General features: G+C 44.0%; 1 protein-coding gene across 1 annotated transcript; it reads left to right on the plus strand.

Annotated features, from left to right (window-relative positions):
- The first annotated feature begins 793 nt into the window (after positions 1-793).
- Positions 794-23,519, plus strand: SEC23B (SEC23 homolog B, COPII coat complex component). The gene is made up of 20 exons (XM_073339736.1): positions 794-933; positions 4,618-4,853; positions 6,810-6,867; positions 7,604-7,690; positions 8,628-8,864; positions 9,289-9,374; positions 10,122-10,266; positions 11,171-11,329; positions 12,191-12,306; positions 14,521-14,644; positions 15,684-15,764; positions 16,179-16,268; positions 16,863-16,969; positions 17,157-17,310; positions 18,821-18,898; positions 19,211-19,372; positions 19,862-19,948; positions 20,693-20,848; positions 21,681-21,746; positions 22,941-23,519. The coding sequence occupies exons 2-20, from the start codon at positions 4,633-4,635 to the stop codon at positions 23,028-23,030; spliced, it is 2,304 nt and encodes a 767-aa protein (XP_073195837.1). The 5' UTR covers positions 794-933; positions 4,618-4,632; the 3' UTR covers positions 23,031-23,519.
- The last annotated feature ends 176 nt before the right edge of the window (positions 23,520-23,695 follow it).

Consider the following 23,695-nt stretch of genomic DNA (forward strand, 5'->3'; position numbering starts at 1 on the left):
TCACTGCGTGTGTTTTGTTAAACATGACTTCGCCGTTGTTTTATAGCCATCTCTATAGCATCAATTGAGATGGTGTCAGAATACCTATTCCACCCCACAGGTTTCCCATTTGTCTTGGTGTTTGTGCTGACTTTGTCTGGGCCACCCCACATTGCCTGGATCCTCTGCTCAGTGTCAGGGCCTGGGGCAATTTGTGGGGTGACATTTTGTTGCCACGTAAGGATGCTTTGGTACAAGATGGGGACACACGTTTTGACGTGAGAAAGGGGCCTTTGAATGCGCGGCTTGTTTAACGCGACAGGGCCAAGGGCGAAGGAGGCTTTTAAGCGGCACGGGGCGGCGAGGCTTTGATGTGACTGTGGGGTGTCACTGCACTCGGAGTCGGGGTGATGTTTGTGCCAGGAGGCGGGCACCCTCAGGGCTGGCACGGCGAGGTGAGCACGTTTGCCGTGTGGTCTCCACCTCAGGGGGGCGAAGGGAGAGGCGGCTTGGTGAGGGAACCTCAGGGGAGCCGCACCCATGCCCAGGGCACAGAGAGCTGGCTGGCTGCTGGGGGATGCCCACATCACCAGGACTCACAGCCGCCCTCCCCGCTTCCACCCCCATCCGCCAGCGCCCACTGGAAGGGCGAGTCAGCCCTAACCCTGCAAGGCCCCGCCCACGACCGGGAGCGTCATGGAGCCGCCCGCCATACTGGATGCGGGCGGAAGCCCGTAACGAGGCGCGGGTGCCCTCCGCTGAGATGGCGACAGCAGCCGCGCAATGGTGCCGCCATCTTGGGCAAGGGCAATGTAGCCGGCGAGGCGCCCGCGCCGCCATCTCGCTGTCGGGCAGCCCCGCCGCTGAGCTGGCCTTTCGGGCGCGGGCGCTGCCGGGACACGGATCGTCGGGCGCTGCGAAGCGGAGCCGGCAGAGCGACAGCACCGCGGGCAGGTGGGTGTTCGGGGGCGGCGGGAGGGCAGGTCTCGGCAGGGCCCCCCGGTGCTGAGGCTGGGGGGGGGGGGTCCGCCAGGGCGGGAGGGTTCCCCGGGTGAGGTGAGGGGAGGGGGCGACGGCTCCCCCCGGGCCAGTGGGGAAGGTGCCAGGGGAGGGGGGACCCCTGGGTCAGGGGAGGGGTGGGGGATGGGGCGAAGGGGGTCCCCCGGGTCAGGGGAGGGGGTTCCTTTCCAGTGGGGGATGGGGTGCGAAGGTCTCCCAGTGGGGGGAAAGGGTGCGGGGGTCCTGTGGGTCAGGGGAGGGGATTCCCCCAGTGGGGGATGGGGTGTGGGGGCGAGGAAGGTCCCCTGGGTCAGGGGAGGAGGTCCCCCAAGTGGGCGATGGGGCAAGAGAGTCTCGTGGGTCTGGGGAGGGAGTCCTGCCAGTCGGTGGATGGGGTGAAGGGGTCCCCCAGTGGGGGGTGGGGTCAGTTTCCCCAGGCCACTGTAGGAGGGGAAAGGGCCCCACTGTTGCTGTTGGGGCCGCCTCCTCTACGATTTGGGACTTGAGTAGGGCTGCTAGACCTGTCCAGGTTCCCCAGTATTGTCCTGTTTCTGAGGTCACTGCCCCGGGAATCTGTCGGGGTGTTCGGTGCTCGCTGCCCAGCTTGATGTGCTCAGGATCATCCTGAATATTGTGCGGGTTTTGTACTTTGGAGGTGGCAACCCTAGGGCTCAGAGAACGGGGGGAGGATCCCCTGGGCCTCTGTTGTGGGCAGTGAAGGAGGGACAAGGACCCCCACCTCACTGATTCCCCCACTCTATGTGGAGGTTGGTGTGAGGCCACTGTGTTGCTGTTGGAGTGGGATGGGGGAGTCTCCCCCAGTATGGGGTTGGCATGAGGGGCCCTGCCTCATTATTGCATTTTCTGTGTAATTTTTGGTAAACCTTTACTCTCTTTCACAGAGGAAACAGCTAAAATTTCTCCTTTTTTAAAAATGTTGCCCTGATCTCCTCACTCTCTAACTAACACCCGCAGTTCAACAAACTTCACAAAGACCTTCTGAGAACATCTTGGATACAAGCCCCATTTAAAACTAAAGAGGCAAGACGTTCCTCTATTAACCCAGGATTAGCTAACTTCTTTACGTCAGGATTAGTCAATTCCGTCAGCTCCTGTTTTGTGATGCTGTCAGCCTGCCTATCTCACTCACAGGCTCTGCTCAGCACAGGGACCCTGGTGAGGGTGTCATGATGTTTAGATGCAGCTGAGTGGCTCACGGGAGAGAGCTCTGAACCCTGGGGATGGGGTTGTGTGTGGAGCACTTAGAGGAAGTAGTACTGTGTAGAGGGTTTGAGGATTCCTCCTCACATCCTCAACCGTAAGACCGATGCAAAGAATTTATTTAGTTTCTCCGCAATTGCCTTATTGTCCTTGAATGCTCCTTTAGCATCTCGATCGTCCAGTGGCCCCACTGGTTGTTTAGCAGGCTTCCTGCTTCTGATTTATTTACTTTTTTTTTTTTTTTGCTATTATTTTTTGAGTCTTTGGCTAGCTGTTCTTCAAAATTTTTTGGCCTTCCTAATTATATTTGTACCCTTCATTAGCTAGAGTTTACGCTCCTTTCTATTTTCCTCATTAAGATTTAACTTCCACTTTTTAAGGATGCCTTTTTGCCTCTCACTGCTTCTTTTACTTTGTTATTTAGCCATGGTGGCTCTTTTTTGGTTCTCTTACTATGTTTTTAATTTGGGGCATACATTTAAGTTGAGCCTCTATTATGGTGTCTTTAAAAAGTTTCCATTCGGCTTGCAGGGATTTTACTTTTGGTACTGTACCTTTTAATTTCTGGTTAACTAACTGCAGTTTCCACGGTAAACATCTGATGAAGTGAGCTGTAGCTCACGAAAGCTCATGCTCAAATAAATTGGTTAGTCTCTAAGGTGCCACAAGTACTCCTTTTCTTTTTGCGAATACAGACTAACACGGCTGTTCCTCTGTAACCTTATTTTTGTGTAGTTCCCCTTTCTGAAATTAAATGCTACAGTGTTGGCCGTTGACCATTAACATGCATATGGATCCTAACAGGGACTGATATGGTCTTGCTTTTGAGCGGGTCTGTATTTTCTGGGATGCCTCAAGGATGGTGGGCAGTTTCTTTTGTGTTGTGAAGGTGCTCTCATATGGGGTTCCCCAGGATTTCGTCTTGTCTTGTCTTGTCCAGTGTGTATGTGGTGCTGGTAGACAGTTTGGTAAGGCAGCAGGAATGATGATTTCTTCAGTATGCTAAAGGAACTCAGCTCTCTTTCCATGCCATGTCTTCTGTAAGATGTCATCAGGCAAATTATTCTCTGACGGAGATTGGGACATGGCTTCACATTAGGGTGACTGACACGCAACCCAGCTGTGACTGAGAGAATGCTTACACTGGGTATGAGGGAGACATTTCTTCTGTCTGCATCTCTGCTTAATGTTTGTGTCTGTGGTTGGTTTGTAAGTGCACCTGAGGATCTTTTTATCTCCACTGCTACTGGAGTCCCAGACGGCAGTGGTGGTCAAATGTATTTCCTACCTGCCCTTGGTGAGGATGTTGTGTCCTTTTCCTTTTGGATACAGACTTTGGCCTGATTAGCCATGCTTGTGTCACCTGTAGGATCGATTATTGCAATGCACTTTACATGGGTCTTCTCCTTGCAACCCTTTAGAAATTGCAGCCAGTGCAGAATCTCATGTAGGGATTTCGCATAGGGACCACGTTACACGATGCTCCATGATCTGCATGGCAACCAGTGATTTCCAGGTGAAACAGCACCTTACATTTCTACCTTGAAAGCCCTAAATAGTTTGGGGTCTTTTTGTCTCTTGCTGCCACAGAGCAGAGATCATCTGAAGTGTTCAGGCTAACAGTTCCCTTTCCTGCTACAAACAGGGGAGGGCTGGCAGCAAGATGTCCTCTGTGAAAGGTCCTGCGTTCTACAACTTGCTTCTTCCTTTGGTCCACACGCATTCTCATTTGGTGACTTTCAGGCTGTATTGGAAGCCTGACCAGTTTTCTCCAAGCCTTCCATGGGGTAGCCTGCAGCCCAGTCAGCACACAGCTGCAGCCCACGTGACATTCTCAGGGTCATACAGGTAGTATATATACTGTGTGAATGCAGCCCACATAACACATACAGAGCTGCATACGTGGCCCACAGTAGTAAATAGGTTGAGAACCACTGATCTGGAAGCTGTGAGGCTGAGGTCGGCAACAGAGTTGGGGAACTGGGGTGTTTACCGCAAAGAGATGCTCATGCTTAATGGGGAGTAATCTTGTGTGAGGGAGAGGTCTACCTGCAGCATTTGGGATCTGCTGATTTCAGTTGGCTCTTAAATGTTGGTAGCTTGGCCAGAGCACTGGGTGAGAGCTTAATAGATGTGGATGTACTCATACTGGCTCATTTTATTGTGGGATTGGCTAATTTCATCATGTAGGGCCTGATCCTGCAGTGGCTTGTGTATGACTGTAACTTACTCTTGTGAGTAGTCCCACTGATGGGTGTCCATCTTTGCAGAATTTCTGACTTTTGATGGTATTCTCTTTAGGGCTGGAATCTCGTCATCTTGTGTTTATCTGCCAAGTGATAACTCCCTTGTCGTGCTGTCGCTCAAGTGAGTGGTTCCTGAATGAACATGTGTCATATCGGTTGTCCTTTCTTTCAGAACCTTGAAGATTCCATGGCGACATATCTGGAGTTCATTCAGCAAAATGAAGAGCGAGATGGAGTGCGTTTCAGCTGGAACGTGTGGCCTTCCAGCAGGTTGGAGGCTACAAGAATGGTCGTACCCTTGGCCTGTCTACTGACTCCCCTGAAAGAACGTCTAGACCTGCCGCCTGTACAATATGAACCAGTGCTTTGCAGCAGGCAGACTTGCAAAGCCGTGCTCAACCCGCTTTGGTATGAATTTCTGACTTAACTCTAACCTCTGAATGTTAACATTGGATGGAAATAGAGCTTATCGCAGTCTGTTTTCCCTGATCTGCATCCCTTTCCTTCCCCGTCTCTCAGGCCAGGGCCTGTCCCAAGAGACCCTTCAGATTAGGTGTCCTGAAATTTTTCAAACACTTGCACACGTAGTGATAAGTAAAGAATGCCAGTCTGCTAGTCCGGGCTGCCAGAATGAGAAGGAAGCAGAAATGGGGTGGAGAGGCAAATGGTTATCCGAGCTCGGGGGTCAGCGATTCAAGGGAAGCCAGCACTGATGTGCAAATAGCTACGTATATCTAATCACTGAGACGTTGCCCTTGTGTAATGTTAGTATGCTGTGCACCTTAAACTGAATGAAAAGCATGCCTAGCGCCTAGAGGCTGCAGTGATGGGCGTATTAGTCGAGCCCTGCGCAGATACAAAATTGGTCTCTGCATCCAAGCCACAAAAGTGGTCCATGGATATCCACATCTGCGGATATAAAGCAGTTATCTGTGGATTTGCAGGGCTCTACATATTAATTAGGGCCAGGAATGTCTGAAGAGACTGGTCTCTGTGCTTTTGGTGGCAAAGTGGGAATTTGAATCAACGCTGTAGTCCTCCTGGATGTAGGTGAGGTTTGATGTAAGTAGAAAGGTTTTGTTTGTGCGTGTGCTTTTATTTTAGGGGAGGAAACAGTTTCTGTGTTCTCAAACTCCCATGATGATCTTATGGACATGCATGTCTTCTGACAAGTATTGGGAAGAAGTTGTTGCCAATGAGATCAACAGGAAGTGTGATTGTAAAGGAAGGCTAGAGAAGGGGTAGGCAACCTATGGCACGGGTGCCAAAGGCGGCATGTGAACTAATTTTCAGTGGCACTCACAGTGCCTGGGTCCTGGCCACTGGTCTGGGGGGTTCTGCATTTTAATTTAATTTTAAATGAAGCTTCTTAAACATTTTAAAAACCGTATTTACTTTACATACAACAATAGTTTAGTTCTATATTATAGACTTATAGAGAGAGACCTTCTAAAAACGTTAAAATGTATTACTGGCACGCGAAACAAATTAGAGTGAATAAATGAAGACTCGGCACACCACTTCTGAAAGGTTGCCGACCCCTGAGCTAGAGGAAGGAGAGTACATCCAAGTGTTACTGCACTAGTCTTCACACTATAAAATTACAGGGGCTAAGGGGGCCAAGCTTTTTGGAGCAGGGAACCATCATTTTGTTTGTACATCCCTTGCACATTAGGGTCCTGCTCCAAGACTGTGGGTCATAGATCCTACTGCAATACAAATAATAAATAACAGTAATATTCCACTGACTTGTGGCATCTGTTAACTATCAGCTAGTTACGCGTTGGGAGCAAAAACACCAACCCCAAAACACAGGCTGAAAATTGAGAGGTGACTTTATTCCGGTGTAAGGACCTTCCCAGGGAGAAAATACTGGGTACTAAAAGGCTCTTTAACCTAGTGGAGAAAGGCAGAACAGGAACCCGAAGTCAGACAAATTCAAATTAGAAGTAAGGCACAGATTTTTAACAGTGAAAGTGGTTAACCATTGGAACAAACTACTGGGTGAAATGGTGATGCCTTTCTGAACTAGATGCGTTATGTTCTCTTGATGTTCTCTCTTCAAATCAAACCTTGATGTCTTTCTGGCAGATATGCTGGTAGTCAGACACAAGTTATTGAGCTCAATATAGGGGTAACTGGATGACATGCTGTGGCCTGTGTTCTACAGAAAGTCGGACTAGATCTACTGGTTCCTTCTGGCTTTAAAATCTGTGAATCTGAGGTCCTTTAACTCGGTCATTAAAATTAAGAAAATATATTGAGTGTTTTTATTTTCTTTCATCTCAACTGTAAAGCCTGGTAGGTGTTTGGCTATAAAATCAATACCTTTGTACTAAATGTCCCACCTTTCCTTTCTTCTAGCCAAGTTGATTATCGTGCCAAGCTCTGGGCCTGTAACTTCTGTTTTCAGAGAAACCAGGTAGGTTGGGAAAGTGCTTCACTTTCTCATTATCTTCTCTATCACCTTCATGCTCTCTTCATTGAGTATTCAATTGATAGTGTTCTCTAGCAAAGGGTAGTAAAATAAGTAGAAATTTCTGCTAATGAGACCCTTCCCCATGGCCTCTTTCTCTTGGTGCACCCAGTTCAGCATTTCTTTTTACTCAGTGTGATGTGAAAGCAGTGGAATCTCATCTCTTCTAGTCTTGGTTCAGTTTTGCCAGTGGCTGTTTGCCAGCACATGTGCTACAGGCAGCTGATCTGTAGTTATTTTTGTGCCTTACATTTTCATCATATTCTTTGTGCATGTTGAGGCCAGGGCTCATCATTGTCTTTTGTTCTTCTGAGTATGAAACTTGCTGTGCTGTAAGTGGATGTCTGCTGTCAGAAACACTGTGTGTCATCTGACTAAACGATTCTCAGTTGCTTTCTAATTGAATTATGCTTCAGACCTATACACATGCTGCTAACCACCACTCCTATCCATTCATAATGAAAAGCAGTGAAGAACCAATGCTGCATTTTATTCAGGTAAAAGAGTTTGCTGCTGTATCAGGAAATAAGCAATTGAGCAACACGTACTTGAATTCGAAAGCTTTCCTCCCTTGTACATCATCCAGCCTTCATAATGCAGGAGATATACCTGGTGTTGTACATTTCTTCAAATAACCTGCACAGTTAACTTTCTTTTTCTAATCCTTGCTTCTCATTTTCAGTTCCCTCCAGCGTATGCAGGCATATCCGAAATAAATCAGCCAGCAGAACTTATGCCTCAGTTTTCCACAATCGAATACATAGTGCAGGTAAGTGCATCATGGTCAAGCTTGGGATTCTCAGAAAACATTTGAAACACATATGTATGCTGTAAGATTATTTAACATAACTTGAATAAAGTGTTTTCATGAGCAAAGTGCAGTTGGACTTTAGGTTAATTAAGCACAGTTTAAACTCCCTGCTGTTTGTCTGATCTCTTGGGTTAAGCCATTCATTTTTAGCTTTTTAATTTAAATAGGTTTCCTCTAAAAATCTGTGTATACAATTTTCATGTGAAGACTGGAGAGTGGAAATGGATGCAGTTTCTTACGTTTAGCATCCAGATTCTCTGTTTTAATTAAATAGAAGCCAAACAAGCCATATTGTAAGCATTTGTCTACACTTGGAAATTGACCAGAATAGCTATTCTGCAGTAGCTGTTCCTGAATAACTCCATGTGCAGACATCCTTATTCCAGGACAAGAGTGCCTTGTTCTGGTTTAGTTTAACCCATTTCAGAATTAATCTGTGTGTAGACAAGCCCTTAGTCTTGTTGTTATAGACTGTGGCCCAATCCTGCCAACCCACTGAGCAGTGGGTCTCTAAAACCAGTTTCATAGTTCAAATAAGTCAATGGAGAGATAAGTGTCTCCCAGGTCTTTGTCCTGCCTGCATTGTGCTTTGTTCTTGATGCCTCCAGTCATGAGAAAAGGTGACCATCTTTTGCTGATCCAGTTGCGGATCTGTTTTAGCTGTTCTCTATCGTTCAGGAGGAGCGCTGTGATATTCCCGAAATAAGAAATTTTAACTTGCTGACTTTTAATGGATATTTGTGAGTGAAAGACATAAGAGTTTTCTTATTTCTATAACCATTGTGATTAAAATATTTTGTTTCATTATGAGAATTCCCAGCCCAAGGAGGGTGGGCAGTATGTGTCACTGAGAGCATATACAGATTCATAGTAAACCTTTTTCTTTCCACAACAGAGAGGTGCCCCAACTCCACTGATCTTCCTTTACGTTGTTGACACGTGTCTGGAAGAGGAAGACTTGCAAGCATTGAAGGAATCCCTGCAGATGTCCTTGAGTCTGCTGCCTCCAGATGCACTGGTGGGGCTGATCACATTTGGCAGAATGGTCCAGGTTCATGAACTGAGCTGCGAAGGAATTTCCAAGAGCTATGTTTTCAGAGGGACCAAGGACCTGACAGCTAAGCAAATACAGGTGTGTTCTGCCTTCTCTTCCTACACTTAATCTAACATGTAATTCCATTTAGGTCTCTTATCACATTCCCCCCTTTTCAAACTCTTGGCTTGTAGAGAGCAAATAGGAAGGATGGTCTAGTGTTTAGGGCACTAACCTTAGGGAGACCTGGGTTCAATTTCTTGCTCTGCTGTAGACTTCCTGTGTGACCTTGGGCAAGTCACTTAACCTGTCTGTGCCTTGGTTTCCCCTGTCTGTTAAATGGAGAGAATAGCAAACTCACAGAGGTGTATGAGGATAAATACATTAAAGAATGTGAAGCAGTTAGATACTAGGGGAAGAGGTGCTAGATAAGTACCTCGGATCGGTAGCTAGATAGTAAATAATAGATCTGATGTTTAAGTAATCAAGTTTATCCTTCCCACCGCTTCCCTCTGTCTTGTAGGATATGCTGGGTCTTACAAGGCCTGTGGTACCCGTTCAGCAGGGAAGACCTCTTCAGCCTCAGGAACAGCCACCTATTTCAAGCAGGTAAGTGGCTCAGTGAAACACACTATCCCAGAAGGGCAGGACAGAGCCCATGTTCACATTATGACTTGTAGGACCCAAGCCCCTAAATGCGGGTTTCTTAAAGACAATCCTTTGTAAGATGGCTTGAGTTCTCTCATTGCAATAACTTGTTTACAATTGTAGATCTATATTGATGGGGTTTATTTGAGCAGCCTATAGTGCTTTCATAGTGTCTGTTTCTTACAGACTCCAAAAATAGTGCCATCCACGCTGGATTTCTATATGGAGCCAGCATTTGAAAACTTATTACTTAAAGTGTAAGCAGAGACTGCCTTTTTATTCTGTGTTTGTACAGTGCCTAGCACAATGGGGCCTTGGTCTGTGACTGGGACTCCTAGGCACTAATGAAATAGAAATAATAATATTGTAAAAGTCGAGCAGAATAATGAATTATTAGAAAACAGCGGGAGTTTGTTTCCAGATTAAACTGTTTTTCCCTGTGTTGGGTCCTAGCTCATGTGCTCTCTGTCACTCACTCACTCATAAAGCTCTCGTTCGTGGCCAGTTCTCTTGTGCATTTTGGTGGAGTAGCTTTTCCAAGTCCTCATGCTATGTGCTCTTTGTATCTTGCTCTGATCAAATTGTTTATCTGTTCCTTGTGCCTGTTTTGAAAACTTCAGGTGTAAGAGGTGCATTACTTTGATACAGTTTTTGGCAGCAAAGACCAAACCAATAGGATTTATAATTGTTCATTTTGAATTCTTGCAGGTTCCTGCAGCCCGTACAGAAGATTGACATGAACCTGACAGATCTTCTTGGGGAACTACAGAGGGACCCGTGGCCAGTGACTCAGGGAAAGCGACCCTTGCGATCAACTGGAGTAGCTTTGTCAATTGCTGTTGGTTTATTGGAGGTAATCCTAATTCACTCTTAATATGAGATTACCTGGTAAAATTAAAATCTTATGGGATTATGCTGTGCTTGGCCAGTATGTCTCAGTATTTGAAAGACTTAGTCTGTGGCCTGATTGTGTATCAATAGGGTTCATGGTCCATTTTGGTCAATTTCACGACTAGAGGATTTTAAAATTAGTTAATTTCATGTTTTCAGATATTTACATCTGAAATTTCATGGTGGCGTAACCATGGGGGTCCTCGCCCAAAAGGTGGTCAGGGTGGGGGTGGGTCGCAAGGCTATTGTCGGGGGGTCGTGGGATTGCCACCCTTACTTCACAGCCAGAGAGGAGAGAACGCGTTTTTTACGGCCATGAATTTGGTAGGGCCTTACATATCAGATGTGAGTGTAGTTTGTCACATCCCTTAACTTTTGAAATACCTACTCAACTTTGTTATGGGAAAATGACGCCTCCTGGGGTGTGATGTCAGGGATAGTTAACGCTTAAATAATATTTGAAAGATACTTTGTATGAGGGCATTCAGGAATCTCAGAGATATTTACAAACAATATTTGGCTTTCAGATGCATCAGAGCCTCACTGCATCTCTGTGGAATCATACGCTGGTTTTGTGGATAGATCACCTGAGGCATAGGGGGGAAGATGGGAGCAGAAATCTGGGGTGGGAGCATGAAATCTGACCTCCCCTTGTTTAGAAATTGACAGCGGTGCATCAGTCCCCACTATTCCATGTCAAGAAGGCAGGAATTATTTTTTAAGGGAGCACCCAAACACCCCCATCATAATCAGCCCCCTGATGTGCTAGGTGCTGTACACAGAGGTAGACAGACCTTGCCCCAAAAAGTATATTAAAAGTATTGCTGTCCTTTAATCTCTAAAATAAGGCTTTAATTTTATTTTAGGGCACATTTCCAAACACAGGGGCCAGAATAATGTTGTTTACAGGCGGGCCACCAACACAAGGGCCTGGCATGGTGGTAGGAGACGAACTGAAAACCCCCATTCGTTCCTGGCACGACATAGAGAAGGACAATGCACGGTACATGAAAAAGGCCACAAAGGTAGGTCTTGCTGTCTGCTAAAGCAAAGACACTGCTTCTGCTGCACAAACGATGTGATGGACCTGCTGGGTATAACTGGTTTGGGTGTTATGGTGTATGTGGTGGCAACATAGTTGTGCCAGCTCATGGCTCTAAGCCACCCCTAGGGAACCAATAGCTAATCCTAGGTCTGTATTGGTGAGCTGCACTTCACCCTACTAACCCCTTTGTGCAACTTTACTAGTGACAAGCACGCTGCTTCTTCGTGGCCCTGAAGCCTGTATGCCCAAACATGGACCTGGGTCTCCCTCAGATACAGATGCTGTTTTTATTACCTAGGTCAAGGTATAAGGCCGGGTTCTGTTCCACCAAGTCCCAAACAAGGCTAAGTCTCTCAGTCCTAGTTTGCATCCAGCACAGGTCTTTCTCCAGAGAGCAAGAAGGTATTTTAGCATCTCTTCCTCAGCTGTTCGGAGGGCAGAAGGATTCGACCCTCAGTTCCAGGAGTATCCTAACCCCTCTTCTCTTCCTGGCAAGAGAGCGCACTTGCATCTCCTGCTGAGAACCAGTCAATCTCCAAATGCCTCCTGGGTCTTCTTGACACATAGCTAAGTGGTTAAAATGTGCTGTACTTACTCTGAATGTACAGTGCAGTTTGGGGATGATAACAAAGGTGAAACGCAAGCTCTAATGCAGTGCTCGTTGTGTATTGTGGCTCTGGGATTTGGGTCCCTTACTTTAGGGGTGGTATGTCACCATTAAAATAGAACATGCTTTCCCCAGGGGCAAATTCCTGCTTTGGCCCCAGCTGTAGAACCCAAGGAAATCCTTACCTGCCTGTTGGAATGTTTTAAAAACTCTGCGTGCCCTTTGTCTCCACAGCACTACGAGATTCTAGCTAATCGCACAGCAGCCAACGGCCATTGCATTGATATCTACGCCTGTGCTCTTGATCAGACTGGCCTTTTGGAGATGAAGTGTTGTGCAAACCTTACTGGGTATGTCCTCAGCCCTGAGCAGTGAGCAAGCATGGCCCTGTCTTTTGCGGGGGAAGAGTGGGATAGGAAATGATTAGTTTGATATAAATGTATGGAGGTGAAAATTATTGTCATTTCTCTGATTCTAAGCATCAGCAGTCAGATCTTGTGTCTGGTGTATTCAATGGCAAAGCTGCCATTGACTTCAGTAGCGCAGGGTCGTACTTCAGGGCAGCTTGTATGGGATGAATTTTGATGCAGTCAGTGGCAAAGCAGATGTCCTGTTTAGAGAAGGGTGATTTAATGTTTTAACCAACTCCTAAACCCTGGATGCGGTCTTTTTCTACAAACACGTTTTATTTCACTGAGACTTAGCAAGGACACTTCCAGAGAGGAGAGCTGAAAAACAGATTAAGCAGTGACATGAAGAGCAGTGGCATTATGAGCATAATGTTAAGTGCTTGTTAATCCTGCACAGTGTCATGCAAAATGAAATTTTCTGCAGGGACCAGGAGGGCTTGATTATGGGCTTGGTGCTAAGGAACTGGATTGAGTTTGGTTCAGGGTAGTAGCAGAATTATAATTTCTTACAGATGCTAGGCCTCTCTGGAGTCAAGAAGCCAGTGCCAAGAGTCATTTCAGTCCCTAGTGGGCATGTATCCCCAGTCCAACCATCATCATTTGCACTGAGTAGCACCCTTGCTGGTGTCAGAGTAACAGCTGTCTTAGTCTGTATTCGCAAAAAGAACAGGAGGACTTGTGGCACCTTAGAGACTAACCAATTTATTTGAGCATAAGCTTTCGTGAGCTACAGCTCACTTCATCGGATGCATACTGTGGAAAGTGTAGAAGATCTTTTTATACACACAAAGCATGAAAAAATACCTCCCTGCACCCCCCACTCTCCTGCTGGTAATAGCTTATCTAAAGTGATCACTCTCCTTACAATGTGTATGATAATCAAGGTGGGCCATTTCCAGCACAAATCCAGGGTTTAACAGGAACGTGGGGGGGGGTGGAAACAAGGGGAAATACGTTACCTTGCATAATGACTTTTTTTTTTTATTTGCAAATTGGATACAATTAACTTAGGCTTGAATAGAGACTGGGAGTGGCTAAGTCATTATGCAAGGTAACCTATTTCCCCTTGTTTTTTCCTCTCCTCCCCCCACCCCCCTCACCCCAGACGTTCTCGTTAAACCCTGAATTTGTGCTGGAAATGGCCCAACTTGATTATCATACACATTGTAAGGAGAGTGATCACTTTAGATAAGCAGGAGAGTGGGGTGGGGGGAGGTATTTTTTCATGCTTTGTGTGTATAAAAAGATCTTCTACACTTTCCACAGTATGCATCCGATGAAGTGAGCTGTAGCTCACGAAAGCTTATGCTCAAATAAATTGGTTAGTCTCTAAGGTGCCACAAGTACTCCTTACCCTTGCTGGTGGCATTTGCAGAGGTGCCAACCACTACATGGATTATTGTAGGGACTGTCTGTCTCTTTAATCTGCCAGTTGAGATTTACTGGGCCAGTTATCTGGAAAGTCCCTATGCTCGTCTTGCTGGAGGCAAGGTGTTTTCGATAGAATACTCTTAGCTCTAGAATTGCCTTCCCTTTCTTGGTGTGATAGACCTTCAGTCTGCGCTATTAGGCCCTATCCATTTACTCTGGCTTTTTCTGAGGAGGTGAGTTAATTAGAAGAGGATTTAGTTGATGGTTGTTTGGGGGTTGGGGAGTTCCGTAATGTGTCAAGCATCATCACTGCTAGGGCATCAAGTAGTTTGAGTTACGTGCACTGCATGCATTGGAAAATAAACAGATAAAGACAGAACTACCCTCCAGCCCTAGAATTAGGTTTCCCCAATCTCCATTCTAGCACACAGATGGGGAAGACTGCACTGCCATTGCAAGAACTGTTCTGTGGCCAAACGGACAACTCCCTGGCTGCCAATCTAACCCCTTTCATAAACACTTACTGTACTTTCCATTTTTGTGTTTACCCAGAACTTGCTCCTTTGTGCTCTGCTCCTGGGGGTGGTGCCAGCATGTTCAGATTTGAGGATTGGAATGCATCCTTCCTGTAGCTAGTTCCTTACTTTGCAATTCGCCGTGGAAACTTTTAAAAAGTCTGTCTGTCTGTCTTTCTGTGGTGGGAGAAGGGTAGGAGAGGGACATCTTTTGCAATTCCGTTCCAGTTACTTGTTGTTTAGTTCCCTTGTCATTTTTCTTTCCCAGGGGTCACATGGTGATGGGAGACTCTTTCAACACTTCTCTCTTCAAGCAGACATTCCAGCGGGTGTTTAGCAAAGACTTCCATGGAGAATTCCGTATGGCGTTTGGTGCTACGTTAGAAGTGAAGGTGAGAGATAGGGCGCATTAAACAGAACGAACAGATAAATCAGTAAAGAGCACTCCGATGTAACAGATTGTTAAATAGTTGGTTCTGTCTAGGATGTAAACAATGAAATACTTAAGCTTACTTTGCAACATGCAACATTTTAGTGAGTTATGTTAAATTTCCAGTGGCTCTTAGTGATGGAAGCAGCAGCCAGAGAGAGTGTATGTTTTGAAACCAAGCCTGTTTGGAGGAAATCCTAAGATCCTGACACTGAGTATCTAACCTAACTCCTCAGCCTTCCAAGCTGTTCCATGCAGGCAGATCCCTGCACTTGGTGCTGAGCCCCACTGACTTGAAGCATCCATGTCCCTTGGGCTGCTGGAAGGGAGGAGCTTTCTCTCTGGTCCCATCTTGGAGCCTGTTGAATAGGGAGTGGCTTGGGCTCTGCTGCTCTCCCCTTCCCCTGCCTCCATTTTTGGTGTTGTCCTCCCCACGCTGAATAGCTCCAGTGCCTTCCCAGGCTATTGCAGCCAGGCAGCAGGAGAAAGAAATTGACCAGATTTTTGTCACTTTCACAGACAATGGATATTTTGGGGTGTTTTTCCTTAGGGAAAGCTTAATCTTTGCAGAGATGAATGGCTTGGCCCTACTTGCCCTAACTTGTCAAGGACAATTTCCTACTCCCACAGGCAATTGTGGGCTTGTGGTTTTTGTCTGAAATCTGATTATGTAGATCAGAGGTTCTCAAACTCTAATCGTGGTGTGGCGTTCAGAGATACAGTCACGTGGGCTACATTTCCTCCCCTTCACGATTGCACAACGTCCCTGTGGCAACTGCAACAATAACTACCTTGGAAAATTAGTGGATGTGGTTTAGCTGTCTTTTAATGTAACTTAGCAGCTGGAAAGGAGGAGGAGAAGGCAGCTCCATGTGACCTGCCAGGTTTCTGCAGAGCAGTTTGGGAACCTCTGATCATCAATGTCTTTTCTGATTAAAGCTGAGCGGCTGTGTACTTTGTTTGACTGATTTGATTTTCGGACTTTTCTGACCCTATTTTAGACTTCTAGGGAGCTGAAAATCTCAGGGGCTATTGGACCATGCGTATCACTAAACGCTAAAGGACCATGCGTCTCTGAAAATGTAAGTTACCAACATGGAAAATCTTTCATAAAGAAGTAAATAAACAGTGCAAAGCCCAGGCTAGAGGTAAATTGGGTGCATTGTGGAGGTGACATGCTTGGTCTTTGAATGAGGGGTGGGGTCTCCTGCAGGGCTGCTCTTAATGTGTTCCACGGATGGCTGACCAGTGGAAAAAGATGACTGGTGTCCTTGGAGAAGACAGCTGAATCTGGCTTCAGCTGTTAAACAGTAAAGCTTTCATTTAATTATTTGTTTTCAAGTTCACTTTTGGACTTTAACGTGTATCTAGGTGTGAGATGCAGTAGAAGGCACGTGCTGAGTCTTACCTTTGGTCAGAATTTAAAGTGATCTTAACTTATCCTGCACTAGAGAAAAGATCACCACTTTCTTTTTTTTCCTTTGAACCCTCTCCAGGAACTTGGTATTGGAAGTACATGTCAGTGGAAAATCTGTAGCCTGGATCCCAGCTCAACTCTTGCCATATATTTTGAAGTGGTGAATCAGGTCAGTCCAGTTTTTTTCCTCATTCATGTAGAGTTACAGAATACTGTTGTCTATAGTAGCGATCACCTCCCTAGCAGATCCCCGAAGAGTAATTACAATGGTCCCTTTGTAACGTATGAGATACCAATTAACAAGTGTCATATCTAGAAAAAAACAGTCTCACACAGACTGCATTCATGCTCCTACTTGCTCTGCTGATGAAAAGCACGATAAGAGCTAAGTGATAAATGTTTTTACCTTGCACAGTGACGCTGTTGTTTCTCTTTTCTCTTCCCTACCTGTTATACTTATTCCATGTGCTTTTTTTCCACTGTTGTAGGGATGAGAAACTGCTCCCATCCTTTATTGCCCAACTGATGTAGAGCCTGTTAGCAAAGTATCTAATTAACTTGCCACCCCCATTCTTACTCTGGGGTTGCTTAATACTCCTTATATTTTCCAGCAGCGCTGAAAAGTGACCACCTTGAGCAGCGGGACTGAAGCTTGCAATTATACTCAGGCCTGACGTATAATGCATTGCAGTTCTTTTGCTGTTCTGTAACTCTACCCTAGAAACGCTTCATGAGAGTAACACTTTATTCCTCTGTTTTGCAGCACAATGCACCAATACCTCAGGGTGGCAGAGGCGCCGTGCAGTTTGTCACTCAGTATCAGCACTCCAGTACACAGAGACGCATTCGAGTAACCACCATTGCCAGAAAGTGAGCTCCATAGGCCAGTCCCTACTGTATTGTTCTTTGATGGCAGAAGCATTAGTATAATCTGTATTTCTGAATTTTTCCAGCGGTCTGGGTGGATTGGACACAGGGTGTTTTGCCTGTACAGCATGATCCAGTTTTTGTTCTTGGTAAAGATGCATGTATGTAGCACTAACTTTGCTATTATCAGTTGGGCAGATGCGCAGAGTCAGCTCCAACATATAGAAGCGGCGTTTGACCAGGAAGCAGCTGCAGTGTTAATGGCTCGTCTGGGAGTCTACAGAGCTGAGTCGGAGGAGGGACCTGATGTACTGCGATGGCTAGACAGGCAGCTAATCAGATTGGTAAGTGTGATGGGCGAATCTTGTTGGGTTAAATCTGAAACTGTGTAAACTACTAGGCTCTGTCTACACCTAAAACGCTACAGCTGCGCTGCTGTAGCTCTTCAGTGTAGACACTCACTGCAGCAACGGGAGGGGAGATTATTGCTATAGTTCTCCACCGCCCCGAGATGTAGTACTTAGATCAACAGAAGAATTCTTCCATCAGCTTAGTGCTGTGTACACTGGGGGTTAGCCACAGCTACAACTCTCAGGGATATAGATTTTTTTCACACCCCTGAGAGACATAGCTGTGCCAATGTAAGCTTCCAGTGTAGACCAGCCCATAAACATCAGCTAGTCCATTACTGATCATTTCAGCAGAATCCTCCAGCTGACGTGATTATATTACAACGCCAGACTGCCTCCAACTTTTCTACAGGAGCCAAAAGTCCCAGCTGCCGAAATCTCCAGCTATGCCCCAACGGCTTTTAGGGCTGGTCTGTGCTAACAAATTAAATTGACCCAGCTACATTGCTCATGGGTATGAAAAACCTACACATGGAGTGATGGAGTTAAGCCGACCTAAGTCCCCGGCATAGGTGGTGGTAGGTTGACGGAAGAATTATTCTTTCGATCTAGCTACCGCCTCCTGGGGAGGTAGATTAACTACAGCGATGGGAGAACCCCTCCTGTCACTCGGGTAAGTGTCCATCCTGAAGTGCTACAGCAGTCCAGCAACAGTACTGAAGCCGTGCTGCTGTGGCATTTTAAGTGTAGACATAGCCTACAATGCTGCTATGTTGTGTTCGTACAAAAGCCTGTGGCATGTCCAGTTCTGAAAATGTGGGGTCAGTGTAAAATAAAAGTGAATTGAATACTAAACAAATGCGAGGGGCTGGCTACTGCTCTTATTTGCAGTGTTCATTTGCATATTTCAGTCATTAAAACCGTCGATTTTCAATGACGCTGCTGCAGAATTTCCAGTCTGCTGTTGCAGAGCCAAGGAACGTTGGGCCAGCCAGTGTTTCGTAGCATACAAAACACCTTGGCAATAATGAAGTCTAAGTGATGTGATATACAAAGCATTAAATGAGAGCCAGCTATCAGATCATAACTGATCCAATAAAAAACATTAATTTCGTGGAAGCAATTTTTTTCCCCTTTAGTTATTTTTAATCTGACCTTTGTACTAAGCTTATGATATGTATTTACATGCTAAAATATGATAAGTGAAGATGGAGTCCAATCATTATTCCAGAAACAGCCCCGCATATTAGTGACTTAATTAATAATGTGAAAAGAATATAAGAACAGCCATACTCTGTCAGATCAAAGTCCATCTAGCTCAGTATCCTGTCTTCCAACAGTGGCCAATGCCAGGTGCTTCTGAGGGAATGAACAGAACAGGTTAATTATCAAGTGATCCATCCTGTGTCATCCAGTCCCAGCTACTAGCAGTGAGATGTTGAGACACCACATTGTGTAATGTTTCTCTGTATTACCCATTGGTAATACGCATTCCTTCCAACAGTGTCAGAAGTTTGGACAATATAACAAGGATGATCCGAATTCCTTCAGACTGTCAGATTCATTTTCTCTGTATCCCCAGGTAAGGACTCCACTTTGCATAGACATGGAGATGTGGAAAAAGGCAGTTACAGGCAGAAAGGTCAATAAAACACACAATTATGATTGTCTGATGATTTTTAAATTTGTTGTGATGCAAGTCAGCACCCTGGCATGCAGTTAAATGCTGTAAACGATTGGTAGATGAAGCTTCCAAAGAGTTAATTAGAGGAAAGACTTTGGCAGTAACTTATTGTACATTCAGACTGGACTTGTGAATAGGGAGGTTAAAAAAAAAAAAATTCAATTTTTTTTTCTTTTTTCTTTCCTCATTCATCTTTCTATTTAAATGTAGTTTATGTTCCACTTGCGACGATCTCCATTTCTTCAAGTGTTTAATAACAGCCCGGATGAATCTTCCTATTACCGTCATCACTTTGCCAGACAAGATCTGACCCAGTCCCTCATCATGATCCAGCCCATCCTTTATTCCTATTCTTTCTCTGGACCACCTGAGGTAAGTCACTGACTTGCTATGTTGAGCAGAGAGCTTTGGAACAATCCTTAATAATGTCTAGTCAGTCATCAAAATGGTACTGTTTTATACAAATGGTCCAGCTTGTAGTATGGTCTGCCTTTAATTAAGATAATTATTCAGAAAAATATTTGTATTTCAAAGACAAGTATCGTCTTTTAAAATTCTAAAGTTGTGAACATACAGTAAACATAATATTCTTTTGATGAGAGATTCTTGTCCAAGATCATTTCAAATCAAACTCATGTAGTTGAAAAATAGCTTTTCTACACATTATATTTCCTGCAGAAACCTTGATGATTCGTTCCGCGATACTTGTGTCATTGGCTACAGTCTGAAATTTGCTTATTCAGACTGATTGGCACTCAGTTGATTCTGTTGTGTACTGCTAAGATCTATTGCACTGAACTTGAAGTTTAATACAGTTCTGAGGGCATCATGGTGACTGACTTCTCATTTTATCTTTCCCAGCCTGTGCTTTTGGACAGCAGCAGCATTCTTGCTGACAGAATTCTGCTGATGGATACTTTCTTCCAGATTGTAATCTACCTTGGTGAGGTACAGTGCAAATCATGTGTCTTTTGTTACCCTGCACCATTACTGTGTGTGTAAAACGAGCCGTTTGAAAAGCTTGGGCTAGTGTAATGACACCAATGTTAATTCCCCTGCAATATTGCCTCTAAAGGCATGTCAGTTTGCAATGGCTCAGTTATCTGCTTCCTGTTTTTTGAAGAGATTTGGTCTCCGCGAGAGATATGCACACAGATCTAATTAATGTGAATGTGCGTTGTATGTACACCTGAGTCAAGCAGGAGGAATCATCACCTTCCTGTAATGTTGCAGTTTGAGCCAATCAGCTGTTTTGGTGAAATCTGTTGCGGGAAGGGGTAAATTTGTATGTGAGTGGAGCAGTTGTCAGGTCTCTGTAGCCTTATAAACACTACAAGAAAATGATTACTGCCATGGTATGTAAGTCTTAGTTAAACTAAGAAATAGCAATTTTTAACAATGCTGTGCATATCCCTCATAAATGTATATTTTGATGAACTTTAAACTATTGGTTATTTTCAACAAATTGCTCTTGCAGCTCTACAAAATAAATGTAGATATTTGGCTGAGTTTCTCATCTTGTTAGCATGTTCTTTATTTGAATTCAGGATTAGACAAATACTAAGTAATTGACTAAATAATAAAAATGTGTTTCCTATAACATTTTACTGTTTTAAAGCAGAGACACAAAAGTTACAAAGTGAGGGGTAACATGGAGACTTCTCTCCTACTTTCTCTCTTTTCCTCCAATAGACGATTGCACAGTGGCGGAAAGCTGGCTACCAAGACATGCCTGAATATGAAAACTTCAAGCATTTACTGCAAGCCCCCTTGGACGATGCCCAGGAAATATTGCAGACTAGATTCCCAATGCCGCGTTATATTAACACTGAACATGGAGGCAGTCAGGTACAGCAAAGCCTTATCCAGGAGCACGTGTCCATTACTTTTGATTGAAGCAAGTTCATAGGTTTAGTAATAAGCTGATTCTGTAGACTAAATAACTTTGCAGTAATTCAACCCTCAAAGTGTACAGCCTATATATCTTTCCTTGTGAGCCCTTACCCTAATAGTCTGTTTTAAAAGCGTAGTTTAGAAATTGTTCATGGGACAGGCCTTTGAAATAAAAGGGTGCAAAAAAGAAAATGGTCAGATGACATACTGCATGGAGAATAAATGATAGTTACATATCAAAACGTATCTAGCTTAAGTAATACATTCAGTGCAACTTTGTTTATGAGTCACGCTGGATTAGAAGCCTAGTCCTGGCATTCTCTCTCCGAAGCCTATGGCAGCATTCATAACTAGCAACAAGTGGGAACACTTGTACCAACAAAAATTGGTATAGTCCATATGCCTCTGGTAATAGGAAGCTATTTAGCTTTATCTTCCTCTTATTCCCTTCTCTGCTTATCACACCCTCTATAAAAGCAGCATAACTGCCACATCAGTTAGCAGCAGTAACTGATGTCCAAAATTATTGGTCAAATGTTTAGCTGTTACAGTGATCAAGAGATGAAAACCAGTGCATCATGTGGTTACCATAGTGATATAGCTATTGCATTGGAACTTTAGTGGGACATCAGTTCAAGTTAAATGAGAAAAAAATATTCTCTAGACAAGGGCCTGAAAGCAAAGGCTAGCCAGACTGCTGTGGTGACCTGAGGTGTGGTGATAAGTCCTGAAGGAGTTGATGTTCTTTATTTTATTATTTTTGTAATATTTTGTTTGTTTTTTACAGGCCCGCTTCCTCTTGTCTAAAGTGAACCCCTCTCAGACTCACAATAACCTATATGCGTGGGGACAGGTGAGTTATGGAGGAGTTACTGCTGTTGGAGGAAGGACAGAAGCATGCATATATAAGATACACATTTTTAAATTTATATTTTCCTTCCCCATTCTATTTGCTTTCTAATCACATAGTATTAGGCTATGAACAATGGCTTGCTTAGTTCCTGTGGGTTGCTTTAGACCTCTCATGCTTCTCCCCTGGCTAGCAACTTTCACAGACATTGATGCCTTGATGATTTGAAATTCTGTCATGTTTTGTGAGGGGAGAAAACATCTCCCTGTAACAATGGAGCTAAGAACGGAACTTCTGTGTGTTGGCTCTGATAGTCACAGTATTTAAAAACGGAGAAATGTACAACTCAATTCTGAGGAGCCAGATTTTCTTTATAACCTAGACATACATCGTGTGTTCATTACAGTAAATATCAACTGATTAGAATATACTAGCTAAACTAGATGAACAGGGAACAATTAGATGAACAAAAATAACTTGCACATTCAGGATAACATTTTCAAACCTGGATGTCTAATGTTAAGCTCCTAATTTTTTTTTAAAATTAAGATCCTAAATAAAGGTAACATGATAATTAGTGGGAACAGTAATCTGCTTGTTGGGTCCTGAGCACCTAAACAGCTTTTGCTGACTTCAGTGGGAGCTGCCAGAGCTCAGCAACTCTGAAAACCAAGCTACTTTGATTTAGGCTGCACTTCCAAAGTTTCAGGCAGTCAGGTTTGAAAATGTTGGCCACAATATCATCTTGATCTACCCTTCACTAACTGGTCTGATACCATTAGATCACAGCTGGTTTACATTAGTACTCTGGTACTATAGAGTAAAAATATTAATAATAAATGAATCAACCCACCAGGTATAAGTGTACTGCATCTGAATATACAATGTGCTTGGTTTTGTGTCTGTTCATTCTTCCTGTACCTTTATGTTGTCTATGTAAACTTTCCGGGGCAGGGATACACAGGTTGCTTCTTGAATAATAAATATTTCACTATGTATTCTTTTGGGAATCCACAATATGGAATGTTGTTGCTTTTGTTACCAAGCAGCTTCTTCCCAATATATCCTTATGCAATTGATTTAGCAGGCAATTAGGGTAGAGCACTGAAGCCTGACATCCTTTCAGAACAGTCCTAGTGGTAACTGTGTTTGCTTTGTTCTTACAGTTATTTACTAATTTATTTTATATTATTGTAGGAATCAGGATCTCCAATCCTAACGGATGATGTTAGTCTCCAGGTGTTCATGGATCATCTGAAAAAGTTGGCAGTGTCAAGTGCATCATAACTTTGACTTAACAAGGAAGTGACCAAAAAAAAAAAAGCGAAGAATTACTGGGATCATGGTGACAATTAGTGTGGAAAAACGTACTCCATTCCTTTCCCTCTTTGAGATCAAGGCTTTTAAATATTACACAAAATGAATATTCAAGGAGAGTTTTGTACTTAGTTCTTTTAGTTTTTAATTTATTTGTATTCCTTTTTTATGTGATCTCTCTGATCTTTATTTTTTTCATACATTGCAGCCCAAGGATGTTTTAGCTGATATAGATATTAATACATTTTTAGATTAATTTTAATGGCCTGTGTGTAAAATAATTAAAAAACAGTAACTTGCCTTTCAGCAGCTTCATCAGGGGGACTATACTGATGAAAAATAAAAGTGGAGGAGGAGAGCATTTAGTGCTGGACTGAACTTGTGTGTATGTGTGTGTGTGTGTGTGTCTATGCTGAGAGGTTGACTTTATCACACAATAAAGTACACTATGAACTTGAACTTTTTCTTTGTTCTTGAAATCTTAGAATGCTTCATCTTGTTACTTCATTATGTTATGGCTCAGACCTGCTCCTGTATATAGGGTTATGTTGATAAAAAACATAAGGACTCGATCTAAATTACCTTTATTAATTTCCAGCTCTGTTGATTTGCATTGACTTGCATTGACTTGTAAT

The sequence above is a fragment of the Lepidochelys kempii genome, chromosome 3 (genome assembly GCF_965140265.1).
Source record: "Lepidochelys kempii isolate rLepKem1 chromosome 3, rLepKem1.hap2, whole genome shotgun sequence".
Taxonomy (NCBI): Eukaryota; Metazoa; Chordata; order Testudines; family Cheloniidae; genus Lepidochelys; species Lepidochelys kempii.